The 14,110-nt window shown below is 45.1% G+C and overlaps 1 protein-coding gene across 4 annotated transcripts in view; it reads right to left on the bottom strand.

The window, feature by feature from the left end:
- ECH1 (enoyl-CoA hydratase 1) overlaps positions 1-14,110 on the bottom strand; it is a 1,020,088-nt gene that overhangs the window by 579,828 nt on the left and 426,150 nt on the right. For all 4 annotated transcript variants that reach the window (XM_044057167.1, XM_044057090.1, XM_044057235.1 and 1 more), the window contains exon 3: positions 1,410-1,498. In XM_044057167.1, coding sequence (XP_043913102.1) covers positions 1,410-1,498 — 89 coding nt within the window. The remainder of the gene's footprint in view (positions 1-1,409; positions 1,499-14,110) is intronic.

Genomic DNA, 14,110 nt, shown 5'->3' with positions numbered 1-14,110 from the left:
TCCTTTAAAACCCAGAAGAATCATAAGAAAATTCAGTCCTAGGTCTCTTAGAGGGGGAAGGTTGGCTTCCCCTGATTAAAGTAATAAGGTCCTCAGCCATTCTTATCATTTGCTTTTTAGGCACAGAGGCCTGACCATGTGGTTTGGGCGTCGGTTTTCTAGGCATGGATAGAGTTTTAGGCCTTGAAGAAGAAGATGGCGTCGGTTTAATATGCAAGTCAGTAGGCCTGAATACACCCTCAGAAGCCGGTGCCTGCACAGCGGTTCCAGACCCATCCAAGGTAGAGACATCCACAGGTTCCACAGTTGAAGCATCTCACGGCATAGTGGACTCCGAATGGGTCTCAGTAGAGGCCTGCAAATCTGAAGTAGCGGGTATCAGGGGCTGCAAAAGTGCCTCACTGAGTACCGGCGAACTGGCGACTAACTTAGGAGAAGCTTCGTCGGCAGCTTTGGACTTCTGCGGTCTGTCTCGGTCTTTATCTTTGCATTTATTTTCAGAAGGTCAGTAGTTGGGTGGCTTACTGAAGCCATATCTGGATAATTGAACAGAGTACCAAAACATTTATTTAAATTTGTTGACCGGGAGTGTCCGACTGGACGTAGGTCCATTTTCAGCGGAGGCCCGGGGAGAAGAGCTCCACAGTTAAAATAAACAGACAGTATTTACATTGGATTATATAGTGATTAACAATTTACATAGCAATTACTTGCAACATATTTACAGATGAAGAACATAGTACATCAGTAGACAACTAGAATCTTTATCTGTGAAGTGCATACCAGACATTAACAAATGTTACAAGAAGAAGAAGTTTGTGCTGTATAATAAGTACTGGCTTATGAGCATCTGAGCTTGCTTGCTATTTAGAAGCGTAAATATACCAATGACGAATAGTTTGTTGCTTAAATAAGGCACAAAACCGACAGCGAAGTCGTGGTCAGGGCCTAGGCAAGGAATACAGTATGAATGAAAACCTTTATGAGGTATTTGCTTTCCACAAGAAATACAATTATTGACTTTTGCTGACATCGGTTTAGAGCAAGAAAATGTTTCACCAACGGGGTACTTAGCTTTAGTTGAAGACTTCGGTTCTGAAACTCGAAAACGAAAATTTCAGGAGTCGGCCGGACCGGCACTTGCGAACTGCTTCTGTTCGGGCACCATATGGCAAGAAAGACTGATGTAAAGGCGTCGGCTGCATGCTTTATACCCCTGACTACCTGACGTCATGGAAGATGAGACAGCAACCGACGCAGGACCCTAGACTTTGAAAATCCATCTGACTGAGGGCTACTGCAAGCAGATAACCCAAATGGGATGACTGCAACAGTGAAACGCGAAGAACATCACAGACAAAACAACTTTATTTAAGATAGCACGGTGCAGATATGCTACAAAAACTTACCAGCACTGAATGCTTTGCCAGCTCCAGACATCACCACAACTCTGCAATCAGAATCGTTTGCAATTTCATTGAAACAGGTCACCATCTCTCTAAATGACAAAGAAAAAGTAGTTCTAAACTGTATGAACATTTCACTTGCTCTGCACTATATTCTTTCAAACTACCACTTAACAGCAAATTCCTCTATAACAAGACAGTACTGCAGTTAAGTAAACATTATGAGTACTGCAAAGGGCCTGTAACTTACCCTTAAATACAAGTGATCTACCAATCACAGTCTCTACTAGGGAACACAAAGTACAGTTATGTACACTTACCATAAATGTAGATGTTAGAGTGTATTCACTGTTGCAGTCATCATATTTGGGTTATCTGCCTGCAGGTAGCCCTCAGCCGGCCTGAATACCAGAGTCTTCAGATTTCTGCATTGGTTGCTGTCGCTTCTTCCATGACGTCAGGTCGTCAGGGGTATAAAACATGCAGCAGACGCCATTACATCAGTTTTTCTTGCCCCAGATGTCACGTGCCCCCACAATGGGAAGCAATTATATGGTATGGAACACCCCCAGCAAAAAGTAAATACACATTATATAATATATACCAAACAAAAAGGAAAGGTAGAGCCAAGAGAAGTCTGGGGGTTGGAGGGAGATTAACCAGGACTGCAACAGTGAATACAATCGAACATCTACATTTATAGTAAGTGTACACAACTGTACTATATTCTTCATGTTTCACTGTTGCAGTCATCGCATTTGGGTTGATTCCCAAAGTTAAGGAAGGGTGGAGCCAGGTAAAGAGCATTGGGGCTAGCAATCAGGCCCTGTAAGACTGATGTGGCAAATCCAGCTCTGGATTTAGAAAAGGCAAGGTAGTAATGCCTGGTGAAAGTATGTACAGAGCTCCAGGTAGCAGCTTCCAGGATGTCCCTGGTTGGGAGTCCTCTGAGAAATGCTGTAGTGGTAGATGCAGCCCTGGTGGAATGTGATCTTATCCCCTGTGGGGTAGGTTTTCCATGGTGCTTGTAGCAGAAATGGATGCAATGGGCTATCCATTTGGAAATGGATTGCTTTGAAATGGCCTTCCCCTCTGCCCCTGCAGCAAAACTAACTACCAGCTGGTCAGACTTTGAGAGGCTTAGTTCTGTCCAAGTAGAATCTAGGCTGTCTGTGCACATCCAGAGAATGCATTATCCTTTCCCCTTATTTTGAGGATTAGGGAAAAAGGTAGGCAAATGAATGGACTGGTTTAGAGCCACACTAGACACCACACCTTGGGTATAAAGGATGGATTTGTCCTGAGGGAAACCCTGTCCGCATGGAAGATAATGAAGGGTTCCACTGCCATGAGGGCCTGCAGTTCAGACACTCTTCTTGCTGAAGAGATGGCTAGAAGTAAGGCTGTTTTCCAGGAATGGAATTTCAGTTCTGCTGTAGCAGCTGGTTCAAAGGGTGGAAGAATGAGTTTTTCCACTACAAAGTTAAAGGTCCCTGGCTGGAGTGGGAGCTCTCCTGGGGGGCCTTACATTTTTGGCCCCTTTAAGGAATTGCTTTAGCAGGGGATGAGAAAAGTGGGGTGGCTCAGTATTATAATGAGCTGAAACGACAGAGGCATGAATTTTAACTGAAGAGAAAGATAGGCCCTTGTGCATTATTTCTGTTAAATAAACTACAATATGGAGGTAAGCTGGACACCACTGTGCCCCTCCCCTCAGCCTGGCTCCAGGAAAAGTATCTTTTCCACTTTTCTGAATAGGATTTTCTAGTACTAGGCCTCCTTGTCTCAAGAATGACATCCAGCACCTGCTTGCGGAGGGCTGCTAGGGGTGAGCTCAGGGAATTAGCCAGGCTGCAAGGTTCACATTTGAAGCTGAGGGTGCAGAATCCGGCCCGCCTGCTGGGACAGCAGGGAGGGGTTCAGAGGCAGGTGCCATGGTTGCAACCCTGTCAGACTGCGCAAAAGGGGATACCAGTGCTGGTATGGCCAGTCTAGGGCAATCAGTATTATCCTCGGTTTGTCCTGTTGGATCTTTAGCAGAACCTTCAAGAGGAGAGGCAGAGGGGGAAAGGCATAAACTGAGAGGCTTTCCCAGGAAAAGGGCAGGGCATCCACTTTCCAAGCTTGACTGTAGGGAGTTCTGGTGCAGAATTTGTTCAATTGGTAGTTCTGAGGGGAGGCAAACAGGTCGACCTCTGTGTCCCCCATTCGTTCCTCAAGAGTTGAATATTTTGGGTTCCAGTTTTCCATTCATGTAGGTCTATGAGATTTCTGCTTAAGTAGTCTGCCAGTGAATTTAGTTTGCCTGGCAGGAAATGAGCTTGCAGGTTCAAGTGGTAGGTCAAGGCTGTGTTCCACAGAGCCATGGATAGTCTGCAGAGTGGATAGGAATGCGTTCCCCCCCTGCTTGTTTATGTACCACATAACTGTGGTGCTGTCTGTCTTTACCAATAGTTGTCCTGGAAGAATAAGGTCTTTATAATAATAGGATGTAATGGTGCCCCTCTACTCCTCCCTCAGACCCATTATTGAGTACAATGCACCAATTGGAATGTACCTGGCTAGACATCTCCAGCAGCTGGAGAGACCACAGAGGTACCTAACCAAGAGAATTACTGGCCTCAAACAGTTGCCCTATGCAGTACGATTGAAAAAGCTAAGACTGTTCTCTGTTGCATACCGCTTTCTCAGAGGCGATCTCTGTCTAATGTACAGAGCCATGTCCAACCCAGAATTGGTGAACAAGCTTCATCTTAGCAAAACCAAATCTACTCGAGCTACACGCTCTAGGGATATAAACCTCAACACAACAATGAATAGAACATGTTGGAGGGATAGATTCCCTTTGCAGAGACTTCCCTTACTATGGAACAGGGTCCTGATCTACATAAGACAGAGCCCCTCACTGTCACTCTTCAAGAGGTACCTTGATGAGTGGATGGGTAACAGAAAGTTCACACCGGGGATCACACCAACAGCACTACTAGATAGGGGCCAAGGGTACTAGCTGCTAGTACAAGGGTCTAGGGAACTACTAAAGGGGCGGTGAATACTGCACAACGTGGCTGGGCTAATATATGCCTTCGGGCAGATAGCTCAGTACCAAACTATGAACCTATGAAGGCTGTCAGAGAATTCTGTACAGCTAACATTTTTTTTTGATCGATATGTAGGTGCATCTGAATTGGGGTCCATTTGCCCTGAATGCACTACCCTGTGAGCCCCCCATGCATAGTCTGACGAGTCTGCTGTTAGGGTTTGGGCAGCAGGGGGGAAGAGTGAAAGGAAGTCCCTTGTTGTGGTGGCAGGCCTCTGCCCACCAAAGGAACTTTGTCATTAGACAAGGAATGATAGGAATTACTGTTTCTAGGTCCTGAGGATGTTGACACCATAGACTTTTCAGATGCCACTGAAGTTTCCTCATATGCAGTCTTGCATATGGAATTAACAGAATGCAAGAGGCCATGAACCCCAGGGCTTGCAGGATCTTCCTTGCAGAGAGCTGTGTTTTTGTGGCCAGTAAGTTGAAGTAGGATGTCAAATAAACGTGTTTCTCCAGAGTGAGGAATGCCATCTGGGAAGTTGTGTGCAAGCTTGCTCCCAGGAATACAATCTGTTGGCAGGGTCCTGACTTTCTGCCTGAATCAGGCAATCGTCCCAGTATGGATAAATCTGAATATTTCTCTGCCTGCAAAAGGCAATGGCTGGTGCTAGGCACTTTGAATACCCTGTCCACAGTAGATAAGCCAAAGGGAAGAGCAGAGAACTGAGCCCTTCCAGAAATGTAGGTATTGTCTGCAGGATTTCCTTATTGGGATGTGCAGGTAAGCTTTCTTTAAGTCTAGGGTTGCCAGCCAGGCATCCTTGGCTAACACAGGAAGAAGCTGTTGAAGTTAGCATTTTGAATTTTCGAACCACCAGAAAGATGTTGAGAATAGACAGGTCCAGGATAAGCCACCAAGAGTTTTCTTTTCTGGGAACCAGAACAGTCTTGAATAAAAACCCTGTCCCTTTTGTTCTGCTGGGACAGGCTGAATAGCCTTGATACTGAGGGGAGAGAAAGAGCACTAGTTTTTGGGCCTCTGCCCACTGATTTGTGGGGAGGTCTGGTCATCCACTTGGGGTTGGTAATGAGTGGAAGTGGAATCTGTATCCCAGGGAAACTATGTTTAACACCCATTTGCCTTGGGTAATTAGTTCCCAGTTTTTTGCATGCAGAGCGAGCTGTCCTCCTAAGGGAGACAGTAGTTGAGCAGGGCTTGAAAGAGTTAAAGATAAGTCACTGTGCCATTTTTCCAAAGAGGGGGGTGGCTTACTACTCCCTGCTTTGGTAATGGGAGCCTCCCACTGCTTAGATCTGTGCATAGCCTGAGACTGAAGCCTTAGTGGTCTGCTGCTTCTGGGTTTGGACCGAGAAGGACTGGAAGGGACTGGAATAGACCAGTTCTTTGAAGGCCAATGTGTACTGAATCTAGGAGGCTGTACTTGTAAGAAATATTTAACAGTTTGCATAGATTTAGCTTTTTCCTCCATCCTTTTGAGGACGACTTGTGCTTTGATGACAAAAAGGCAGTCATGGTTTAAGGGTGCATCCAGTAATTTAGCTTTAACATGACCTGGCAAGTTTTGTTCCTTAAGCCAAGCATGCCTTCTAAGTACAGATCCAGTGACAGCAGCCCTGCAAGATGCTTCCAAAGCATCAAAACCACATTGCAAAGTAAATTAACCAACTTGTTCAGCAAAATGCATTAACTCTTGCAACTCTGTGTTCAGCACAGTCAGGAATCAACATCATTTAATGTTTTAATAGTCCCATAATGTGCTGCTGATATTTTAACATATGCAACTGGCAATTTAAAGCCCTAATGGCCAAAGTAGCAGAAGTGTACATCATCTTACTCCATATGTCTAAAGTTCGAGTCCCTATCAGAGGGGGTAGGATTTTTGACAGTAGTAGCCTTAATGCCTTTTGGTCCTTAGGGAAATGGCCTCTGGATCCGCAGTGGGATTTTTGAAGAGGAATTTGTGAGAGTCAGATACTCTGTAGTGCATGTCAGGTTTCCTGGGAGATGGAGGCAAAGTGTCTGGGGTAAGCCTGGATTCCAAGAAAACAATCTACAATCTCCAGAACAGGAGGGACAGCTAGAGGCCTGTGTTGAGGCAGGAGCAAAAGTTTCCCCAAGTCTCTTTTTGGACTAGACCTGGCTTTCCCAGCGGAAATGCTCCCCAAGGGTATGCAAGGTTTCACCAAAAGAAAAATCTTCTGGAGGGGAAGCAGAGGGAATGGAATCCTCTGCATCAGAATCCTCATAAGTAGATAAGTGTAAATCCTGGTAGTCAGAAGGAAGAGAGATATCAGATTCCTGATCAGAAGAGTCCAAAGGAATATCAGTTCCAAGTCTCTTAGAGGGGGAAGGCTGGCTTCCCATAACTAAGGTAATAAGGTCTTCAGTCATTCTAATCATTTGTTTTTGAGGCATATGGGCCTGAGTATGCGGTTTGGTCGTTGGTTTTCTAGGCGTAGTATGAGCTTTAGTCCTGAGGAATTCGGTATTTTGAGCTTGAAACTAAGTCGTCAGTTTAATATGCAAGTTGGTAGGCCTGAATACACCCTCAGAAGCCAGTGCCTGCACAGCAGCTCCAGACACATCCAAGGAAGAGACATAGTACAGTTTTGTACCTACCATAAATGTAGATGTTAGAGTGCTCATACAGCTGCAGTCATAACAGATGGGGTTATCCTGCAGTCAGGCGGGTCCTCGGTCGGCCGAATTCCAAAGTCTAGGTCCGGCGTCGGTTGTCGTCGCATCTTCCATGACGTCAGTGCGGCAGGGGTATAAAAGAGGCAGCCGACGCCATTTTCTTCAGTTTTTCTTGCCCCAGATGTCAGGTGCCCCCAGAAGGAAGGCAAACATAATGTTATGCAAAGATGCAATGTTGATAAATCAAAAACAGTAGTTGCAAGCAAATACACCATAAAAGAATACCCCAAAAAGGTTATATGAAAAGTGTTTGTCATAAGGCCTGTCCTAAGAGGGAGGGAAACCTGGACTGCAGCTGTATGAGCACTCGAACATCTACATTTATGGTAGGTACAAAACTGTACTATGTTCATCGTACATACAGCTGCAGTCATAACAGATGGGTAGAATCCCAAAGCTAAGTAAGGGTGGTCGGCACTAAGTGGAACTAGGAGGGGCTAGGATGCCCTGCAGGACTGCTGTGGCAAAGCCCGCTCTAGATTTTGAGTATAGTGGGAGGTGATAGTGCGTGGAGAAAGTGTGCACTGAACTCCAGGTGGCTGCTTCCAAAATGTCCTTGGTAGGGACCCCCCTGAGGAAGGCTGCAGAGGTAGCTGTGGCTCTGGTGGAGTGGGATCTGATGCATGCAGGCACAGTTTTTCCATGAAATGAGTAACAAAAGCGTATGCAGTGGGCTATCCATTTTGAAATTGTCTGTTTGGAAATAGCCTTTCCCTGAGCACCTGCAGCATAGGACACAAAGAGTTGCTCAGATTTCCTGAATGGCTTTGTTCTGTCCAAATAGTAACAAAGTTGTCTGCGACTGTCCAAGGAATGTAGTAGTCTTTCCCCTTTGTTTTGTGGATTAGGATAAAAGGTAGGTAAGTGGATAGTCTGATTCAAAGCTACACTGGATACTACCTTTGGCATAAAGGTAGGGTTGGTTCGTAAGGAAACTTTGTCCTGATGGAAAATGATGAATGGTTGCACAGCCATGAGGGTCTGCAGCTCCGAAACCCTGCGTGCTGAGGTGATAGCCAGAAGAAAGGCTGTTTTCCATGACAAGTACTGTAACTCTGATGAAGAAGCTGGCTCGAAGGGAGAAAGGGTCAGCTTTTCCAATACGAAGTTGAGGTCCCAAGCAGGGACTGGTGGTTTCCTTGGGGGTTTTATATTCTTTGCCCCTCTGAGGAACTGCCTTAAGAGAGGGTGAGAGAATAAAGGAGGATCTGTGTTGTAATATGCAGAAATGACTGAAGCGTGGATCTTGATGGAGGAGAAGGAAAGTCCATTGTTTAACATCTCAGCTAGGTACTGTAAAATTTGAGGTATATTTATTACCCAAGGATTCTGTCCCTTTTCTTGATTCCAGGCACAAAATCATTTCCATTTGGCGGAGTAGGCCTTTCTAGTAGAAGGTCTTCTGGCCTCCAAGATGACATCCTGCACCTCCTTGGAGAGGAGAATTCTCCATGCAGCTAGATTTAGAGTTTTGAGATTGCTGTGAATAGTTTTGTAGTTGTGCTGGGACAGCAGAAGAGGGACTAGAGGTAGGATCCATGGTGGGGAATGTGTCAGGCTCTTCAGGAGCCGATACCAGTGTTGTCTTGGCCAGTCTGGAGCAATGAGAATAATTTTCGGCCTCTCTGCTCTGGCTTTTAATAGAACTTTGGGCAGAAGAGGAAGAGGTGGGAAGGCATAGACTGTCAATGTTGCCCAATTGAAGGAAAGTGTGTCCACTTTCCAGGCCTGTGGATGGTAGGTCCTTGAACAAAATTTTTTCAACTGGCAATTTCTGTGGGTAGCAAAGAGATCTATGTCTGGCTGTCCCCATGCCTGAGTTATCTTTGTGAAAACTTGAGGATGCAACTTCCATTCGTGTGGATCGGTCATATTTCTGCTTAGGTTGTCTGCCAGTGTGTTTTCCTTCCCTGGCAGGAATTGTGCCTGTAGCTGAATTTGCAGTTCCCGTGCTGTGTTCCATAGGGTCATGGCTTGCCTGCACAGGGGGTATGAATGAGTTCCCCCCTGTTTGCTTATGTACCACATCACTGTGGTGTTGTCTGTCCTTATCAATAGCTGGCCTGGATGTAGTAGGTCTTTGAAGGTCAAGATAGCCTTTTGTACGGCTAGCATTTCCTTTTGGTGGATGTGAAGGTGCTTCTCTTTTCGGGTCCATTTTCCCTGAATGCACTGATCTGTCATGTGTGCTCCCCGGGCGTAGTCTGAGGCATCTGTAGTGATGATTTGAGTAGCTTGAGGTACACAGAACGGAAGACCTGTGTTTCTTTGGCAAGCTTGCGTCCACCACAAAAATTCCTTTTGAAGGCATGGAATGAGTGGTATAATTGCTTCCAAGCTGTGGCTGTGTTGAGACCATAAGTTTTTCAGGTACCATTGAAGTTTCCTCATATGCAACTTTGCACATGGGATTAGTGGGATGCAAGATGCCATGAATCCCAGAGCCTGCAGGATCTATCTTGCAGTTAGCCTGGTGTAAGTTGCCATTTTTTTGAAGTATGGAGACAGTTGCCCTTGCTTTTCTGGCATGAGGTAGGCCATCTGGGTGGTTGTATCCAAGCTGGCACCCAGGAAAATTATTTGTTGAGAGGGTATTAGTTTTGATTTCTTTTTGTTGACTGTGTATCCCAGGAAGTTCAACAGTTTTATTACAAATGCCAGGTGCTGCAGTAGTATGTCCTTGCTGTCTGCTTGGATCAGGCAGTCGTCCAGATATGGGTAGATTTGTATCCCTTGTAGTCTGCAGAAGGCGATTACTGATGCCAGGCATTTCGTAAACACTCTGGGCGCAGTAGATAAGCCAAAGGGCAATGCAGAGAATTGGTAATGGGTTGAACCTGCAAGAAATCTGAGGTATCTTCTGCAATCTTGTCTGATAGGGACATGCAGGTATGCCTCCTTGAGGTCCAATGTTACCAGCCAAGACTCCTTGCCCAGCATGGGAAGAAGCTACTGTAATGTGAGCATCTTGAATTTTGGCACCTGTAGATATGTGTTTAGGATGGATAGGTCTAAGATAGGTCTCCAGTCTTTGTCTTTCCTTGGCACCAGGAATAGTCTGGAATAAAACCCTTGACCTTGTTCTTTTGCAGGTATCTCTTGAATTGCTTTCATGTTCGTGAGAGCTGAAACTTGTTTTTGTGCCTCTGCCCTTTGATGTTGTGGCAGGTTTGGCATGCCTCTCATTTTTGGAAGGGTGTGAAAGTGGAACCTGTAGCCTGTGTCTATAATGTCCGGAATCCATTTGTCTTTTGTAACAATATGCCAATTTTTTGAGAATAATGCCAGTTTTCCGCCCAAAGGTGCTGCCATTAAAGCTTTGCTTGGCAGGTGTAGGGGGAAGTCATTCTGTCTGTTTTCTAAAAGACTGATCTATCTTCTCCACCTCTTAGAGTAGGTGCTGGCCACTGTCTGGCTCTGAAAGATCCTTGAGGTTGCCCTCTACCCCTTGGGCGCCTGTATCTGCCCCTTTGAGGTCTGTTCGTGGTTAGAAAGGACCAATTTTTTGAAGGCCAATTTCTGCTGAAACGTGGAGGCTGTACCTGCAGGAAATCTTTCACTGTTTGCATTGACTTCGCTTTTTCCTCCATTTTCTTTAGCACCTCCTCAGCTTTAACATCAAACAATACATCTTTTTGAAGAGGTGCATCTAATAATTTAGCTTTGACATGATCTGGTAAGGTTTGCTCTTTGAGCCAAGCATGCCTACGTATAACAGAACCTGTAACAGCAGCTCTACACGAGGCCTCTAAAGCATCAAAACCACACTGCAAGGTATGTTTACCCACTTGCTCTGCACCATGTAACAAATCCTGCAACTCTTTTAAATCTGGTTGGTCTGGTTGTGTCATCTTGCTTTTCAGCTGAGATATCAAAAACTGTTGATACTTTAACATATGGAACTGACCGTGTAATGCCCTCATGGTTAAAGTGGCCGAGGTGTACACCTTTTTCCCCCACCTTTCTAAAGCTCTGGAATCCCTCTCTGAAGGTAATGGGTTTTTAGCAGTAGAGGCCTTAATTCCCTTGGGACCCTGTGAAATAGTTTCTGGGTCAGCAGTATGGCTTTTATATAGGAACTGGTGAGAATCAGGAACCCGGTAATACCAGTCTGGTTTAACCGGAGCTGGAGGCAAAGAATCTGGATTAAGGCTGGCTTCTGTGTACACATCATCCAATGTATCTAAAACAGGAGGGATAGCCAGAGGCCTATGTTGGGGGAGCAGAAGAAATTCCCTGAGCCTTTTCTTGGAATCTGAGTAATCTTGGCCTTCCCAGTGAAAGTGTTCCCTCAGTGTATGCAGGGTTTCCCCAAAAGAGAAGTCCTCAGGAGAGGAGAGACCAGGAATAGACTCCTCTGCATCAGAGTCTTCGAATGGAGAATAGGCATAATCCTGGTCCTCAGATGGTTCTGAGGTAATAGAAGCTTGATCTGAGGAAGGGTAGTCTTCCTCTACTCTGGGCCTTTTGTCAGAGGGGGGTCGAGAACCCCTGATAAGAGTAATCAAATCCTCAGCCATTTTAAGCATCTGTTTTTTAGGCATGGTGCCTTGACAGGGGGTCTGAGGAACCTGTTTTTTTGGTTTTCATGACTGCTTTAGATTTAGTGAAGGCTTTAATAGAGAAGGAGGAAGGCCTGAAGACTCCTTGAGAAACGGCAGGCCTGTCTAAATTCTGAGTTTCCCCGCCAGGAGTGGCGTCGGAGTCTGTAGTAGGAATGGGGACCGAGAAGCCTGCGACCTATGGAACTGAAGACACCGGTAATGCATTGTCATCGGTACTCAGGGGCTGCTTAGGTGTCTCGCTGAGTACCAGAAAACCGGTAGTTGGCCTTAGCGTGGTTTCAGTAGGTGGCACGGACCTCGTATGTCGGTCCTTATTTTTGCGTTTTTTGCTCAAAACTGGAGTCGGAGTATCCGACGACATAATATAATTAAATTTTTTGCCAAAAAAGTGAATAGCGAACTCCGCCCAACGCTTAATAGTGCGCTTATTGAATCTAGCACAAAAGGCAGACAGAGACGTCGTGGTCTGGGCCTAAGCAAGGTATACAGAAAGAGTGGAAATCCTTATGCGGTATTTGCTTCCCACATGAAATGCAATTATTAACTTTGTCTGACATCGATCTGAGGCAACAAAAGTTTCCCCAACGGGGTACTTAGCTTTCAAGATTTCGGCTGAAATACTTTCGTAAATCTCAGGAGCTGGCCGACCGGCACTTCCGAACTGCTTCTGCTTCGGGCACCGCGCGGCAAGAAAGACTGAAGAAAATGGCGTTGGCTGCCTCTTTTATACCCCTGCCGCACTGACGTCAGGGAAGTAGCGACAACAACCGACGCCGGACCTAGACTTTGGAATTCGGCCGACCGAGGACCCGCCTGATGGCAGGATAACCCCATCTGTTATGACTGCAGCTGTATGCACGATGAACATCCACAGGTTCCATAGTCGAAGAAGCATCTCGCGGCATACCGGACTCCGAATGGGTCTCAGTAGAGGCCTGCAAATCTGTAGTAGTGGGTATCAGGGGCTGCGAAAGCACCTCACTGAGCACCAGTGGACTGGCGACTAACTTAACAGAAGCGTCGTCGGCAGTTTTGGACCTATGCGGTCTGTCTTTATCCTTACATTTTTTTTGGAAGATCGGTAGTCGAATGGCTTAACGAAACCATTTCAGAGTACGGAGATTGAGAACAAAAGTATTTACCTACAAAAATAGCCTGACGACGAATAGTTTGGACACTAAACAAGGCACAAAACCGACAGCGAGGGATGTCGTGGTCTGGGCCTAGACAGGTGACACAGTACAAATGAAAATCTCAGAGTTATTTGCTTTCCACACTCAAGACAATTGTTAATTTTTTTCTGACATCAGTTAGGACAAGAAAAAAGGGTCGCCAACGGGGTAATTATCTTTTTGAAGACTTCAGGTCTAATACTCGAAAATGAAAATTTCAGGAGACGTCCGACCGGCACTTACAAACTGCTTCTGCTTTGGGCACTACACGGCAAGAAAGACTGATGTAATGGCGTTGGCTGCATGTTTTATACCCCTGACGACCAGATGTCATGGAAGAAGCAACAGCATCTGACGCAGAAATCCAAAGACTCTGGTATTCAGGCCGGCTGTGGGCTACCTTGCAGGCAGATAACCCAAATGTGATGACTGCAACAGTGAAACACGAAGAACATCACGAATGTATTATATTCCTAAAAGATAGTGAAGTCCTCTGAATTCAAATTGAGCTTACCTTCAGATTATTTCAGCATAAACAGCAAGACTATTGTGCTTTTCAAGGCTAACACCTTTGTTTAAAGACTGTGCAAACTTAACACACAAGTCAACCACGAAAATGCAAATACTGCTGGCCAACACAGTAGATGATGGAGAAATCTTTCCAGCAACATTTAGAAGGCAAAAGTAAATTAAGGCACCAAAGTTACACACTGGAAATCAGTCACTGTACTTTATTGCAGAAGACAAACGGTAAGCGCTTTCACAACTTAATGTTGCTTCATCAGACCACATCACTACAACTGATGCTTGGACAATTAGTATGACATCACAATTTAAAGAGATATTACTCCACTAACATAATAACATATATCGATATCCATAAGAAAAATGCATAAAATATATAAAGAAAGGTGTGTATTTACACACAATAATATTTAAAAAAGGGGGGAATGTCATCCCTGATGGTTATATATATATATATATATATATGTGTGTGTGTGTGTGTGTACATATACACACACATTTTGTGCACATATAACCATAATAGAGCAATAAAAAATGTATAAAAAACTCATATTTAGTGTTTAAGGCGCCTTGCCTTAAAGAGACAATCCCAGGGATTTTTTGTTTTCATTCTGATCTTTGTTTACATTTTCAGTCTGGCTTTCTGGGCATGTCCAAACTTTGCCTGCGGGGGTTGGGGA

This window comes from Protopterus annectens, chromosome 1.part0 (genome assembly GCF_019279795.1).
Source record: "Protopterus annectens isolate FY-2018-M chromosome 1.part0, PAN1.0, whole genome shotgun sequence".
In the NCBI taxonomy this organism is placed as follows: Eukaryota; Metazoa; Chordata; order Ceratodontiformes; family Protopteridae; genus Protopterus; species Protopterus annectens.
Note: the sequence above shows the minus strand (reverse complement) of the source record. Positions and strands in the feature narration are given on the sequence as shown.